Genomic DNA, 15,870 nt, shown 5'->3' on the forward strand with positions numbered 1-15,870 from the left:
AAAGAAGGCTATAAAATTAAAGATTATTTAACACCTTTGTGGAGAATGTAATGAGAATGTAATTCTCCATCCATTGCCCTCTTGAAATGTAACCCACAAACATTTAAAAGACTTTACTTGCTTGTGCAATGCCCAGGAAAATGCACTGGATACAGGCTATGACAATGTTGGTATAGTCGTCTATTGTCCTGGCATAAACATGGTGAAAACTGGTATAACCATGAACATGTCTTCATTGTCATATTAAAGTTAGTTAACTGCCCCGAATCAGGTAACACACATTCGGACAAACACACAATGACAAACACCATCTGTGTCAACACATACATTTATTGAAGTGATGCCATAGCCAGGCAAAACATCATAGTGACAATTTTATTATTAAACAGCTTCTTGAAAATACAGGTTTACACAGACTGTGATTAGAAAATAATAATACATCTACCAGTTTTTGGTAACCAAATGGACATGGTCAATTTTAAAAAAGCAGAATTCCCCCCCAAGCACACCAGACACTCAAAAGAAGTCAGCAACTATGATAGACCAGAGAGACAAATTCATACTTGTGCAATAGGCACACATGCACATTGACACTATCACTGTTAGGTCGTATGCAGTGGCAAGTGCACATTTATTGTAGCACATGTGTAAATTGAGTTGAGTAGGTAGAACCTGCGTGTGAAATCCCTTTCAGATTCAACTAACTTAACATTTAATAGGAGCCATGTAATACAAACAGCATAGCGTTTCCTCTCCCATGTTCTGACACTGGGGCAAACAAATGTCTAAAAAGTAATTATTAAACAATGATAAGGATAGACTCTAGCAAAAACAACACAGGTTATGTGGACTAATGGACTATCCCAAGGTGCTAGTCCCCTTTTACCCCTCCCGAATGTCATCTCTTTTTCCACTTCATACAAAAATAAAACTGTGCTTCCCCAAAAACCCACCCTGGACACTCTCCTGTGCCTATAAAACTATCTTGGATCAGATAATACCCCCCACTGATACCTCCAGGCAGGGACTACACTGTTCCCAACCAACTATTACTCCATAAGCTTCTTTCCCTTTCCCTTCCCTGGACGAGACTTGGACCCAGTCATATTTTGAGAGGCGTTCAAGTGCAGTTATGCAATTGACAGAGTTTGTGTAACACAATGGAACCATCTGCACCGTCCGCCCCAAAGCGCAAAAACACATCGATCTTGTACAATATTCATACGAAAGAAATTCCTTACAGATAACCGAACGATTTGTAACTGACCCAGCTGTCCGTGGCTGGCAATCCCAAAAGCATTGTAGGGCTACAGATGATACAAGCAACATTTTGAGTCTATGCAAATACACAGAGTCCTGTTCAGAAATAGTCAAAGATTTTTAACCTTTGCGTACACACCACTATATTGATTCAGAGTTAGTGAGTTTTAATAATAAGTAATGTAATTTTATTGTTTAAATAGACCTCATAGGAACACGTGGACGTGGGCAACTTTCTGTATCAACTGGCAGGTAACACTAAGACCTTGGCAATTTGGAATCAAATCACTGTAGAACAGAAGACAATACAGACCAATGTATGATTGAAAGATTATGCTTGTTGGTCAATGGAAGTTTCATTTTCTCAATGTTTATTTTAAATAAATGGGTGATCCTGCTTTGCTCTTTTATTGTGGGATCAATCCCGTCCCCGATGTTTTCCTCAAAATGTTTTCTTCGTTCTGTAGTTGAATGATTATTAGACCACTTAAATGCTTTTGGGAGACCAGGCCTTACCCGCTACAAACCCCAAGCTGGTCAGTCACAGGGTTCGGTGTTTCCGTGGTTCTATCTCTTGCCCCTTTTATTACCAGCAGGGGGTTTCTTGAGCTGGAGAAGGGGCCCTCCTGTGCTGAAGCCTGCAGTAGGCTGGTTAGACACGCCAAATGTCAGGCCAGCTGAGGGGTTGATGCCAGGGTTGCTGAAGTTAAAGCCTGAGCTGCTGCTGCTACCAAAACCTAGAAAAGCAAGAGACAGGGGACACAGAAGGACATAAAAGAAAGAGAAAAATATAAGAAATGTTAGAGAGAACAGAAGTAATAAAGGATAAAAATAAAAGGGCTGATTCCAGCATTTGCTACGTTGTGAACAGATTTTGTCCACCTGGTGTTAAAACCCCATATCCTAAAATGATTTGTGGCCAAACTGGCAGCACAATGGCTGCTTAGACTACACAAGGATGACGTTGTCAAAGCCTACTTACAGCAGAGAGAAAACCAGAGAAATATATCATATAGTATCTGCACATTGCTTTGATGCTCAGAACAGCTTGTCCAACTGCATCTGATGACATATGCTCAGAGAAATATTACAATTCAGGAAGTACAACTTGTAAACATAAGCCTACTCGGACTCCTACTCATTTCTAGTTGGAGCCAGGTGTGATGGGGGTTATATACAGTATGTCTGTACCTGCACTCAGACTGCCTCCTGTGGGCTTACTGGTGGAGGAGAAGGCAAAAGAAGAACCCCCAGTCCCCACCCCACCAAATCCTGGCCCACCACCAAAACCTGTGGGAGAGAGTGACATGGAAGTCAGTTTGGGCTAAGCACACAGCCTACACTAGGAATGAATGCAAGGAGCAGTGTCTCAAGAGCACACACAGGCAGATATCAGCAAAACATGTATGGAAAATAAATGCCACAACCTAGTCAACAGAGAGCTACGCACAGCTTAACTTCTGACTGGGGAATAAAACAGGACTCACAGTACACTGCATGGCAAGGCAAACGCCAAAGGGAGAAAAACAAGAAATATTTTACCAAAACACAACCAACTACATGAGAACACGCCAACTTTGGTGTGCGTTCAGACCACTTGTTCTCACACCGCAAGTTACTTTTAACTGGCTGTTGTGGCCAAGTGGATTTGCCAGTGTTTTAGTAACATGTATGGCATTATTTTAGTTTAACAGGCTGGTGAATTTGTTCTGGGCCAGATTTCTCCTCACTAAGGAAAATAAAATCATCCAACTTGTCACATGTAAAAAAGTTACAGTGACTTGTGGCAAATGGTTGCTCAGTTTTCTTGTGGTGTGAACGCACTTGACCTCTTGCGCAAGGAAGAGCAGAAACAAAAACGAAACTGCCAAGCTTTGATTGCACCACTCTCTCAGACACATACACACTGCCTACCACTACTTTCATACAAGAGAACACAAAGACTGAGGCTGCCTGGCATTAAAGGCTAGGAGGCATTAGGGAAATGTTAACACTGTGTTAAGGACAGTGAAGGACAAAACAAAAGGGAATATTTACTTAAAAAAAAAAAAAAAAAAAGGCACAGGCGATACCTCCAAGGGTAGAAGAGCCCAAGCTAGTGCCCACTGCCGAGGCAAAGGGGTTTCCAAACCCTGCCCCCAAGGGTGCCTGGGTCCCTAAGGCACACAGAGAGAGCATAAAGCTTTACTCCTCTGAATGTGTTGCGAGATAAACTATGTTCCTCACCTTCTTTGACAGAAAAAAAGCTGGTAAGAACATTCACCATGGGACGGATATATGTATTTTATGACTAGCACTTCTGTAACATAAAATTTACTTCATTTTCACATTGACAAAATCAAATTTTAAAATATGATTAAATATCAAGATTAAAAAGGAAAAATATGAATAGTTTAAGTTTTTAAATGCACCTCTAAGTCTGCAACAGATGGTATAAGAGAAATCTAATAGAGGTTGTTTGTGGGAATGCCAAAAGATTGTAGCAGCTATGTACCTTCTCTTTATAACCTCACATGGTGCATTAAAATATATTACTACTTTATAACTGCACCATCACAATACAACTGATGTGCACAATTATATGTACTTTTAAACCTTTACAACAATATTTATAAACCAACATTCCAGCTAATCAGCAGTAGTTATAATTGCTGACAAACTGTGGAAAAGAATGCTGCTAGTTCTTTCACTCAGAAACTTGTCCTTTTTTTCCTCCTTTTATGTATTCAAATTTTGCATGGCTTCCAATTAGCCTGCATTGTTATAACAACTCCAGTCAAAAAGAAACAAGGACAAACGTTTGTTTGTTTAAAAATTGATTTATTGTCAATTTAATATGCAACTCCACTTACATAAAACACAAACAGTTTAGAACAGAATTGATTGTTAATTGCTAATTGCTACTGCATTTGACAAGTTTCCAAATTTTTCAAGATTTCTGAGAGTGAATGAACTAGCATACCCTTAAAAAAAAAAAATAAAAAAAAAATGCATCACACAATTATTGTATATAGCTTAAAAGGCACACCATATTATATATTAAATATACTGTATGAACAGGCATTGGTTATATACGTTTAAACACATTCATCTACAAGTAAAAGCACTCGAGATTTTGATAAGAAATGTGAATTTGGCATCTACGGCTGCCTCTCAGTGTAAACTGGTCAAAATAAAGAAAACTCAGTGATATGTTATAGTTTGCTTGAAGTGAGTGTGTTCAAGTTTCAGGTCACCCTTTCATCAGGAATAGAATGACCGTGGTGCTGCACGTTTGTTTGAACACCTTTCACCAGTGTATTCTTAGACATAATAACAGCCAAATTCTTGGTGGTTAATGGTGGTTGGGTTTTGTTTAACAAAAAAAGCTGCACCGTGGATAAATCTACACATGGTTACAGGCTAGAAAAACTTTGTTTGATCAAGTCTCACTTAGTGGAGGTGACTGGTTAACATATTGTAAGAGACTCTTTAGTCTAGATTTTAGATAAACAAATCAGATTAGCAAATGTTTACCATATCAGAGATCACAAAGAACCCCCAACCCCCCAATAAAACACAACCTGTACCTCCTGAAAGCCACCACTACAAAAAAGCATAAAATAACGTAACATATGACGCAAGCATATGATAAATAGCCAAAGGAAATGGAGAGAACAAGAACATTCAAAACAGTCTGTAACAGCCAATTAGTCAAAAGACCACACTCTGATTTTTGACTTATCTAGCCCGTTGTGGAGAACTGATGTGCTTAAGCTCAACATCACACAAAAAAGTACGATACCATATACACAATTCAGAATAACTGACTTTTAGAATAACTCATCTTAAGCGCTGTATGCAAATTTTGGTGCTAGTACTATGTCAACCATTAAAAAAAAAATCACCACATTTAAATTCCTTCACGTTTAAAAAAAAAAAAAAAAAAAAAAAAAAGAGGGGAGGTAAATGGGATCACTCCTGCTGTTGTAATGGCATTCAAGGAGAATACAGCAGTCAGCATTTGCATACATATTACTGACAGATAGAGAAGATACCTAACATACAGGAATACGGGAGCTAAAGATCCAAGATCACCTTCAAGGTCCAAACACCTTTGACAGAATAATTAGTGCGACTGTAGGGATGTGGAAGACAATATATTAAAGTGTAAACTAAACTACACTAGTAAAAGTCAAAATTCAGAACAAATTGGGAATCCAGCTAAAAGACATCCAGCTCAGTCCAACACTGTATCTCGATCCTACAAATAAGTTTAGAGTTGTTCAACGGAGGACTGGAATGTCCAAAGCAGCAGTTTCTTAACACGTAGCGGCTCCATCACAAAAAATAATTTTTTTAAAAATTGATTAGTTTGGGTTCACCGAGCACCACTGTAACTAGCAGCAATATACAGATAAGTGCTGGAGCGTGAACTGAAAACCAGTTTATATCACAACACATTAAACCACTTTTCATTTTTTGTCCTAACTTGTCTGAGCGCCAAAGATGCTAAGCTCTCACCAGTATCTACACCAAGCAACACTGTATCCTTTTATCACAAAATGGTGGGAAATAAACCCCACGCAGACATGCAACCTGATCACACTGACCTGTCTACTTCATTTGGCACCGATTTATTTTACTGGTAACTGAAGGACCAGTGTGAGCAGCAAAAACCAAACTCCTCCTCTGAACTATCAAACAAATTGGACCCAATCAATGAGTCAGTAAAACCAATGTCAAAGTAGATTTCCAAACAACAAAATCAAAAGAAACTTGTTTCGGCAAAAGGTCCATACAAAGTACCACCACGTTGGATAAAATACCTGAAATTACAACTTGTGAACAGCACTTTTACTCTACATCTTCAGTTAACTGAACTTAATGTGAAATGATCCAGCCCTGTTACACTGGCAGTAGCCCTTAGGTGAAATATTTTAAATCAAGTAACAGTGGTGTGGCCTCATACAACCAAACCAACTAACGAATGCATTTTAGTATTTTGTCACGGGGCTATTTTACAAGGTTACCAGCCTCGCTTCCACTTCAAGACCAAGCAAGTGCAGTAATGGAAAGACAATTTCTAAGTTTAAATTTACAGTTCAGATACTTAAATAGTTTATATTTTCAATCCTGAGTCTTTTGGCACGTTTCACCCTCATGTCCATTGAGGCACAAATCTGAACAAGCTTTTGGCCGACGCAACCAACGACCACACCGACAAGTATGTGGGTCAAACAGGAATCTGCCTGAAGTAAGCGCCACCCAGCTGCGTGGTTAGTGTTATATGTGCTGTGATGCCGGCCACCCTCCACTGTGCCATTCCAATCATGGACTAAGTTACACACAAACAAAAAAACTAAATAGAAATAAATAGGTAAATAAATACTGAAGAGACCAAGACATCCACTTTTGATTAGGGTTAGTCTATGAAATGACTGAGTCAAATACTAGAAAATAACCACTATCTGGCATTAGGGATGGGAATTATGCTAAAAATGATCACTAAAAAAAGCCATTATGTAACCCAGTGCACAACTCTGGCGTTAACAGACATGCAAAGCTATGAGTTAGAAATAAATTACAGCATAATGCAGCCTTTTCAGACAGCTAGCATACCCAGGGCATACAGGGTTACAAGAAACAAATGAGCAGAAATTTATTTGGCTTTATATGAAATTTAAAAAATGGAAAGCAACACAAAAACAAGTAGGCACCAAGGTAGTGTGCGCTTCGACCACACAAGTGAATCTTATCTATTGTGGCAACAGTGTTTGTGAAAGTTTTCTGCAAACTGTCATTAAGAAATAGATAAAGGTAAAATATTCCCATCCCTACTTAGCACACTCAAATAGGCTAGATGCTTTTTCAGAATAGCTCCTCCATGTCCTGCTAAGTGATCAAAAGGTATGTGAATGTTCATATAGTAGTATATGGAAACAATAAGCCACATTCTTTGTCTGGGTAACAACTGGTGGTTATCAGATCTGATTACCGGTAAAAAAGCAAATCTGACAGAAGCAGCCAAAATCTGCAAGTGAAACCAGACTTCAGCTGTCGTTTCTATAATTTGCCATGTGAGAATTTGAAAAACTATACTGCCCTTTGCAACCCAATCTAATTAAAAAGTTGCATTCAAACGTGTGAAGTCAGTCTTTACGACACTTTTACTTTAAAAAAAAAAAAATAGATAGTAGAAACATGCTAATATACATGCTAATATACATAATACTTTAGTTTGTTTATAGTTTGTTCCTTGTTAAGTAATCCAACCTGATATGCCAGTAAGTGGCCTCCACACCAAAGCCTCCAGAAAGGGCTGAAAATGGGCTTCACATCTCAGAGATGTAGCAACAACAATAACAGACAACTCTTCACATAGTTATTTCAGTTGTACAATGTTTAAAAGTGAATTTAGTGGGATGGCTGAGGTGAGTGAAACAATATGACCTGCTCGACTGCATTTTGTAACATTGGTGGTATGGGGCTTATTTAAATATTTTTGGGTTATACCAATTCCTAATGTCAATTTGGCACCACACCTCCGACACCAATCTCAGAGTAGGCAGTATGCATAATAAAAAGATGCATATTAATACTGTGAAGAACAATCTTTATAAATAGTGTTGTTTTTACTGGCAGAAGATGTAAATAATGGTATTTAACATTTAACGAACATCTTTTACATTGTTTGATCAATAAATAGGCCTTTTTTAAAATAAAAAATGTATGTATTTGGTTTAATTTTTTAGAGTATGATTCCTTGGTCTAAAATGGGCATTGTATTGCTAAGACCCTGAACAAGAGAAGCTGCATTCTCTTCTTAAAAAAAGTTCTGTATTTTCAGAGATGATCCAATTTGGTGACTGAAGAGAGTAGGAGCTACATTATAATACATGTATAGCTTACACACCAACTGATCACCCAGACATAATGTTAATTGTTTATTTAAATGCACCCAATCCTGACAAATCATTCAGGTTTAGGTTTGCTAAGTATATCTAAAACACACAGCAAGTGTCTAACACGTCTGACCCCATTATACATAATAACCTTCATAGAGTTGGCTCATTCCAAGCATCCATTGAGAAAAAACAAACAAAAATAAACAGTTCAAACTCAAATGAATCTCTAATAATTACTTCAAGATTCAAGAAAATTGAGATAGCTGGACTTTCTCTCCCATTATATAATGTCTCGTAAAACGTCAGCCTCACATACCTGCTCAAACATTCTATTAAGAGCGGGCCCAGGGAGAAAATAGAGGAAGTAGGTTATTATGTCCTTGGTATTTCTTAAAGTGTTTGTATAACATTCTCAAGTGTATGGCACCAACACCGCCAGATTTCCCAAGGGAGCAATCTATAAAATGTCCTCACTCTAGTGTTGTAAGGCGCATTAAATAAATGTGTCTAACCCTTGAACTGAGAGTCAGTCACAAGATGGTAAGGCAGCACAATGGTTTCCTGTAGGTCATCTCTCCCTTTCTCCCGCTGTCTTTAACCATTCTTTCTACAGACAAAGTACAGACATTAGTTTGGCACCAGCTGAAGCTTTTTTTTTGTTTTTTAGTATTTGTAATCATCCTCTGTGTCCCCTTTTGACCTGTCCGCTCCGACAATTGTCTAATTTTAAAAAACACTCTCCCAAACTTCTTAATACATTTGCCTCTCCCCTCCCTCCTATATTTGAAGGTGAGAGGAATATCGCTTTCTAAAACTTGTAGGCAGTCAGACCTGGAGTTGGCTGCTGTTGCTGGGTCAATGTGGCTGCCATGGCAACCGCTGCAGCGTTGGGCACACTGGAGAACGGGGCAGGCCCGGTCGTGACTCGCGCCGTACTCTGCCACTTCCTGTTGGATGCCCGTTTGGACTCAAAGACGTCCGTGGAGTCTTCCAGGAAGGCCCGGCGGTAAGATAGGTACTGGTGCTTCAAGATCTGTGATATCAGGCATAAACAAAAGGGAAAGACAAGAAAAAAGGAAGAAAAAAAGAAATAAATTAACATGTTGTAAAACAAAACAATAACATGATCACAATACTATTCAACTTCAAGTTGATAAATGCCTTATCACACTGTCCTAGATATTATAAAACAACATTTCAAAATAACTGACCTTGACATTCTCATGGACAGACTGGAGCTGGGCAGCCTGCGCAACAAATGTCTGGTACAACTTCTGCATGGCCATGGTCAGGTCTGGAAACAAAAAACACAGAATCATCATCACCTTTGGGCACATTTATGGCGCATTTATGAAAGGATGAAGTGGGGAGAAAGAGCAAGGAATAGAAAGTCACTGAAAAAAACGTTTAAATGTTTTCTTTTTTTTTTTTGATCAGTGTTTAACCTGGTTCTAAACAGATCTGTGGTTTGCTTTAGCCGTTTGTCACTGTGTGTAACCACTTTCACATTATGGTCATGTTAAATACACTGCTCAAAAAAATAAAGGGAACACTTAAACAACACAATGTAAGTCAATCACACTCCTGTTAAATCAAACTGTCCACTTAGGAAGCAACACTGATTGACAATCAATTTCACATGCTGTTGTGCAAATGGAATAGACAACAGGTGGAAATTATAGGCAATTAGCAAGACACCCCCAATAAAGGAGTGGTTCTGCAGGTGGTGACCACAGACCACTTCTCAGTTCTAATGCTCCCTGGCTGATGTTTTGGTCACTTTTGAATGCTGGCGGTGCTTTCACTCTAGTGATAGCATGAGATGGAGTCTACAACCCACACAAGGGGCTCAGGTAGTGCAGCTCATCCAGGATGGCACATCAATGCAAGCTGTGGCAAGAAGGTTTGCTGTGTCTGTCAGCTTAGTGTCCAGAGCATGGAGGCGCTACCAGGAGACAGGCCAGTACATCAGGAGACGTGGAGGAGGCCGTAGCAGGGCAACAACCCAGCAGCAGGACCGCTGCCTCCGCATTTGTGCAAGGAGCAGCAGGAGCACTGCCAGAGCCCTGCAAAATGACCTTCAGCGGGCCACAAATGTGCATGTGTCTGCTCAAATGGTCAGAAACAGACTCCATGAGGGTGGTATGAGGGTCCGACGTCCACAGGTGGGGGTTGTGCTTACAGCCCAACACCATGCAGGACATTTGGCATTTGCCAGAGAACACCAAGATTGGCAAATTCGCCACTGGCGCCCTGTGCTCTTCACAGATGAAAGCAGGTTCACACTGAGCACATGTGACAGACGTGACAGAGTCTGGAGACGTCGTGGAGAACGTTCTGCTGCCTGCAACATCCTCCAGCATGACCGGTTTGGTGGTGGGTGGCATTTCTTTGGGGGGCCACATAGCCCTCCATGTGCTCGCCAGAGGTAGCCTGACTGCCATTAGGTACCGAGATGAGATCCTCAGACCCCTTGTGAGACCATATGCTGGTGCGGTTGGCCCTGGGTTCCTCCTAATGCAAGACAATGCTAGACCTCATGTGGCTGGAGTGTGTCAGCAGTTCCTGCAAGAGGAAGGCATTGATGCTATGGACCACCAGACTGTCCAGGAGTTGGCGGATGCTTTAGTCCAGGTCTGGGAGGAGATCCCTCAGGAGACCATCTGCCACCTCATCAGGAGGATGCTCAGGCGTTGTAGGGAGGTCTACAGGCACGTGGAGGCTACACACACACTACTGAGCCTCATTTTGAATTGTTTTAAAGGACATTACATCAAAGCTGGATCGGCCTGTAGTGCGGTTTTCCACTTTGATTTTGAGTGTGACTCCAAATCCAGACCTCCATGAGTTCATAAATTTGATTTCCATTGATAATTTTTGTGTGATTTTGTTGTCAGCACATTCAACTATGTAAAGAAAGGAGTACTGAATGAGATTATTTCATTCATTCAGATGGGATGTGTTTAGTGTTCCCTTCATTTTTTTTTGAGCAGTGTACATTGATTAATGACGAGACATTTCACCTGCTTTCCAGAATTGTGATAAAAGTCAGACAGATGCCCTCTTACCCTGAGGAGTGATGTGGGAGCCATTGCTCTGCGTTGTCAGGTGGTTCTCGAGCTCTTCTATCTGCTGCCGGTACTGCTGCAGCTGCACCTCAAACTGCTCTATCAGGCTATGGAAATAACTAAACACAGAGAAATTACATATATTTTCATCTTTGTCGAATCCATGAAGTGGTAAAAGCTGATGTTTAGAAAACAACTGAGAGACTAGTGAGTTAAGAATACTGCAGGCCAAGAAGCTGACACTACTAAAAAGACGATTATTTACCATTGTCTCATAGGACTTAACGGGACTACTATCCGGTAGCTAACTTACTCTGATGGAGCAGTGTTCTCATGTTGAAGTCCAGGGGGAGTCTTCTGTGTACGCAGTGCTATGTCAGCATTTTTTAGCTCCTTAAAAAGAAAGGAAAGTCAAAAGATTATTTTTAATACATAACTTCAGGATGCCACCTTTTTCTTAGAGATCACATTCCACATTTTCACTTCATGTTGTGAGTAATAGATACGGTTTGCAACTTTACAGACAATTAAGTTCTTCTCATTTCAAATCCTATTTAAAAGAGCTAGATTGGTCTGTAGCTATGCCTTTGAAAACACAGCTTATGTCCATCTTTGCATTGAACTGGAGCATTTTCTTATATCTTACATACTTTGGGATTCAAAATATTTAATAGTACGCACATGAAATATGCGTGTCCACTTTAAAACACCAATTGTCATGTTAATTTCTTCACTGGATTTAAGGAAGTCAAGTGTTCAATGTTACGTATCCATATACTGACAACTGATGTGTGATTAAGTCAAAGTATTTTTATGCACCAAGACTAAAAAGACTTGAGTTAACATAACGTCTCATACTTGGGCATGTGTATGCAGATGTACTGTTTTTACCTGCGCTGTCTCCAGCTTTAACTTGTCGATGGCCAGAGCTTGGCGCTGCAGACCGCTGGCACTTACAGACAGAAGCTGTTTGAGGCTCTTGATGTCATCTTGGACTTTAGAAATGGCCTTAGATGACATCCTGCTGATGTCCTCCTGAACCAGTTTCTGGTCTTTCACAAATTTTCTATTGAAAAAATAAAGGAGGAAGAGAGACCATTGGAACAAAAATGTGCCGCATCTGCTTTGGAACAATAACACTACTGATCAAAGACATTAACATTTGCTTCTTTAAACAAATAAGACAGTTCTACATTGCCAAGCAGCATGCCCAGGCTTGTGAGTGTCACTGGATCAAATTCTGTGACTATACACACACACATACAACACCACTTACTGGAAGTTCTCGACATCCTGACAAATTACTGGGGGCAGGTTCTCATCTTTTAAAGCTTTACTGTCCCTGAGGGAGAGAAAAGAGTGTTTTTCATCTTTACAACAAACTGAACATGCCTTGTTGTACTATAAAATGTTTACATGCTTTAATATTAAAAACATACATTGTTTTACTCATACACTGCTTCAGCAGCTCTTTTCACCTTCTGTCTGAGCGTTCCATTTTAGCCCCCGCCTCTTTAGGGGCCACTTCCAGACCGTGCGCTGGTTTATGTACATTTTGTGGGTGTAAATATTCAAGAGCCCCAGTGTTACGTCCAACCTAGTGCTTGTTAGCATTCACCCCTGTTTCCGGGGTCTTTTGCACGCACAAGATTTACATATGAAGGAAGAAACAATGATGACTGAGGCTCAAGGTATGTCAGATCCATGTACTGAAAGCTTCTCATTTAATTATGCCAGGGTAAATACAGTTTTTCCTATTCTATGGTCCCTTAAATTAAAAGAAAACCACTAAATGCCTCTCAGTAAACAGTTATTTACACACTTTTAACTTAACTTAAAACAGTGCAGTATAGACAGTCCTGGACAGTTGTTCTAGCATTTCTACTGAGTAAAGAACCCGGTCTATGTTATTGAGCAGGACTTACTGTGCATTAACTCCAGATGATGTGTCGCTCTTATTCTCAGAGGAAGTGCTAAAGTCAACTCCACCCAGTCCAATACTGGGGGCAGGAGCCGCTGATACTGCTGTGGAAGTAGCTAACAGAGAACTCAATGTTAGCCCACCTCCTCCTCCAAGAGTGGTCTGACCCAAACCTGCAACAGCAGGTAAAGATGTGTGTTATTAAACTGTGAGCGACGATTACTTCTCAAACAGTGCTCAGGTAAGACGGTTGAGTCATGGTCAAAACCACAACAGCAGTTACAATTTTAAATATTTATGTCCTCTCTGAAAATCAGAAGTCACAGCACTATGTTAAAGTCACCACTACTTTGCTGACCCACTGACCAAACACTACAAAAACCTTAGTTATCATTAGTTTACCTATACACCAATTAATACTTTATATTGAATTTGCCTTTGTCTACAATTCTTGCATTTGTAGAAATGGTATAAAGCTTTGCCATTGTTGTATAATTTATTCGCGGTGTCTGTGCCAAAATCAGCTCTTGCCAGTTATCATGTCTGGACGCATCTCACCTGAAGAGATAGTGTTGGAGAAGAGACCCCCGCCCAGTGATGGGCCTGTTGAGGCTGCTGTGGTGGTTGTTGTGCCACCAAGACCGAGCGTGAAGCCCATGGGTGCAGGCTGCTGTGGAGCTGTGGAAGTCAGGACAGAGCCAAATGTTAGGCCTGTCCCTGCAGGGGCTGATGAGGAGGTGGTAGCAGTGGTGGTGAGGGAGAAGGGTGTTGCTGAGGCGGTGGGCTTGTTGAAGGCCAAGCTGAAGCCGGTGGACGCAGCAGTAGTGGCTTGGGCACCTGAGGGGAAGTATAATCAAGGTTATAACCTGTTTCCATTGACTTTCCAAGATCTTATTTTAAAAATATCCCAGAAATACAAACATACCTAATGTAAGGCCTGCAGTGGGTGCAGCAGCACCTAAAGGGGAACAAAAACATACCATAAGACAAGGTGTTCGGCTTCAGCAGGTAGATGGTTTACTGACACAGGAATTTATTTCACTGCTTGCCACTGTGTTTGTTTTTGTATCTGTTTGACATTATTACTTGAGGCAGGTGTGTTGAAAGAGAATCCTCCAGTAGGTTTCTGACCAAAGAGATTGCCTCCTAGGCCAAGAGACGGGGTGGCGCTGGCGGCGGAGGCAGGGGTTGGGGCTGCTGTACCCAGGGCAGTCCCAATAGAGAAACCACCAGTATTGGCCGCAGGTGCACTAAAATGGCAAAAGGAAGTAATTTCAGTCACATTATCACAGTACTTCCATGATACCAGTCAAAAAGCAAATTGTGAAGCAAGGAATAACCTGTCACTGCCACATTAATGCAAACTAACAACTACTCAAAAGAAAGACGTCAATTTTAAAAGGAAATCCCTTCCTACTACTTAACCTTAGACATTTTACTTGTTACATACACACCACAGATTGTCAGGTCAAACCTGCAGTTTGCAAGAGTTACACTTGTTGAGTCAAAGTGAAAGATACCTTACAGTTCCTTATGCTAATAAGAATGTCGCGCCAAACGTGCAGTTGCTTATCAAGACAAGCAACAAATACACAACAGACAGAACATAAGTGAGTTTCTTTAACAATCTGGCTATAACGATCGCTAACTTGATATCAACCAGCTATACTCAATATTATCTTAGAGTTCTACACAAACACATGTAACGTTACATTTGACAATAACTTAACGTTATATTCTGCACAAATAGTTTTTTTTTAGTGTAACGTTAGCATTAAGTGACTAACTACAGCTTGCATTTCGTTGTACAACCCTGTGCTGTACAATGATAAATAAATGAACACAGAACCAACCATGCAAGCTTTGTTACCTGCTAACGTCCGGTTAACTGAGGCAATGCTAACGTTAGCTAAGTCGGCTTCTGTCATTAACTTACCTGGTTACGGCCCCAAATGTGAATCCCCCACCAGTGTTGGCGGAACCGAGGGTCCCTGATCCAAAGTTAAAGCCAGACATTTTATCTTATGAGGCACACATTGAACACTAGTTGGCAATCTAGACTTCAGCTAAGTTACTCATGAAGATGCTCAGCGAGTAAACGACATCACAGCTAACACGCTACTTAGCTTTGAAAGATGCCCGCGTGAGGGCCAAATCCACGGGCTTGTCTTTAATTCACAACATACTTGGACAAAAATGTCGCCTTTCCTAAATACACCCGGAACTATTCAACAGTAGCCCGCTGTGTTTTTGCCAACTGTTCTTTTGTTAGTGTATTTTTTTAAAGCTGCCAAATATCGCAGCATGCTACTTTTCTTATTCCCCGCCTGGTATGTCCCGAGTGCTATGGCATTTCGGGTAATCTTTTTATAAACTACGTTTCCCGTCGTCCCTATCGATATTATCACGTACAGTCCGGTACCAACTTTGGTTCAGCGCTGTTAAATGAGAAAAGACCACACAGTATGATTCCGGCCTTGCTTTCAAAATGAAAGAAGCCATTTGACGCTGATAGAAAACATGGTAGACACATAGGTAAATAAACACTGTATTTGCACAAGGCTGTTTCACTTACTGTACATTTTTGCCACTTGGCATCTTTTGTATTATAGCCATACAGTGATTTGATTCGTGATTCTTGTTTTGTTTTACACTGCATATTTATAGCTGAATTCATACTGCTAATACTAAAATCATAATAATGACACTAATAACAATTTTACACAAGGCTACT

At 40.4% G+C, this 15,870-nt stretch overlaps 1 protein-coding gene across 4 annotated transcripts; it reads right to left on the reverse strand.

Annotated features, from left to right (window-relative positions):
* Positions 1–310: 310 nt before the first annotated feature.
* nup58 (nucleoporin 58) lies at positions 311–15,494 on the reverse strand. Of its 4 annotated transcripts, XM_038726026.1 has the most exons (14): positions 15,073–15,494; positions 14,223–14,386; positions 14,062–14,094; positions 13,695–13,973; positions 13,141–13,309; positions 12,492–12,557; positions 12,107–12,281; positions 11,529–11,608; positions 11,216–11,334; positions 9,359–9,441; positions 8,979–9,180; positions 3,333–3,416; positions 2,452–2,550; positions 311–1,997 (listed from the first exon to the last, which is right to left on the reverse strand). In XM_038726026.1, the coding sequence occupies exons 1-14, from the start codon at positions 15,150–15,152 to the stop codon at positions 1,828–1,830; spliced, it is 1,803 nt and encodes a 600-aa protein (XP_038581954.1). In that variant the 5' UTR covers positions 15,153–15,494; the 3' UTR covers positions 311–1,827. The 4 variants fall into 4 exon arrangements, with proteins under 4 accessions (XP_038581954.1, XP_038581955.1, XP_038581959.1 ...); XM_038726027.1 differs by lacking the exon at positions 3,333–3,416 and having other exon boundaries at positions 15,073–15,493; XM_038726031.1 differs by lacking the exons at positions 2,452–2,550; positions 3,333–3,416 and having other exon boundaries at positions 15,073–15,493.
* Between the last annotated feature and the right edge of the window lie 376 nt (positions 15,495–15,870).

This window comes from Micropterus salmoides, unplaced genomic scaffold, assembly GCF_014851395.1.
Source record: "Micropterus salmoides isolate LMB-PRFRI ecotype aquatic unplaced genomic scaffold, ASM1485139v1 Ms_hic_scaffold_1, whole genome shotgun sequence".
Classification (NCBI taxonomy): Eukaryota; Metazoa; Chordata; class Actinopteri; order Centrarchiformes; family Centrarchidae; genus Micropterus; species Micropterus salmoides.

Bases quoted from the DNA above. Each gene is read 5' to 3' on its own strand.
- nup58 (XM_038726026.1), bottom strand. From the start codon at position 15,152: ATGTCTGGCTTTAACTTTGGATCAGGGACCCTCGGTTCCGCCAACACT. The intron at 13,974-14,061 runs GTATGTTTGTAT...ACTTCCCCTCAG, and splicing joins CACTGCAGGCCTTACATTAG to GTGCCCAAGCCACTACTGCT. The intron at 11,335-11,528 runs GTAAGTTAGCTA...CTCTGTGTTTAG, and splicing joins GAGAACACTGCTCCATCAGA to TTATTTCCATAGCCTGATAG.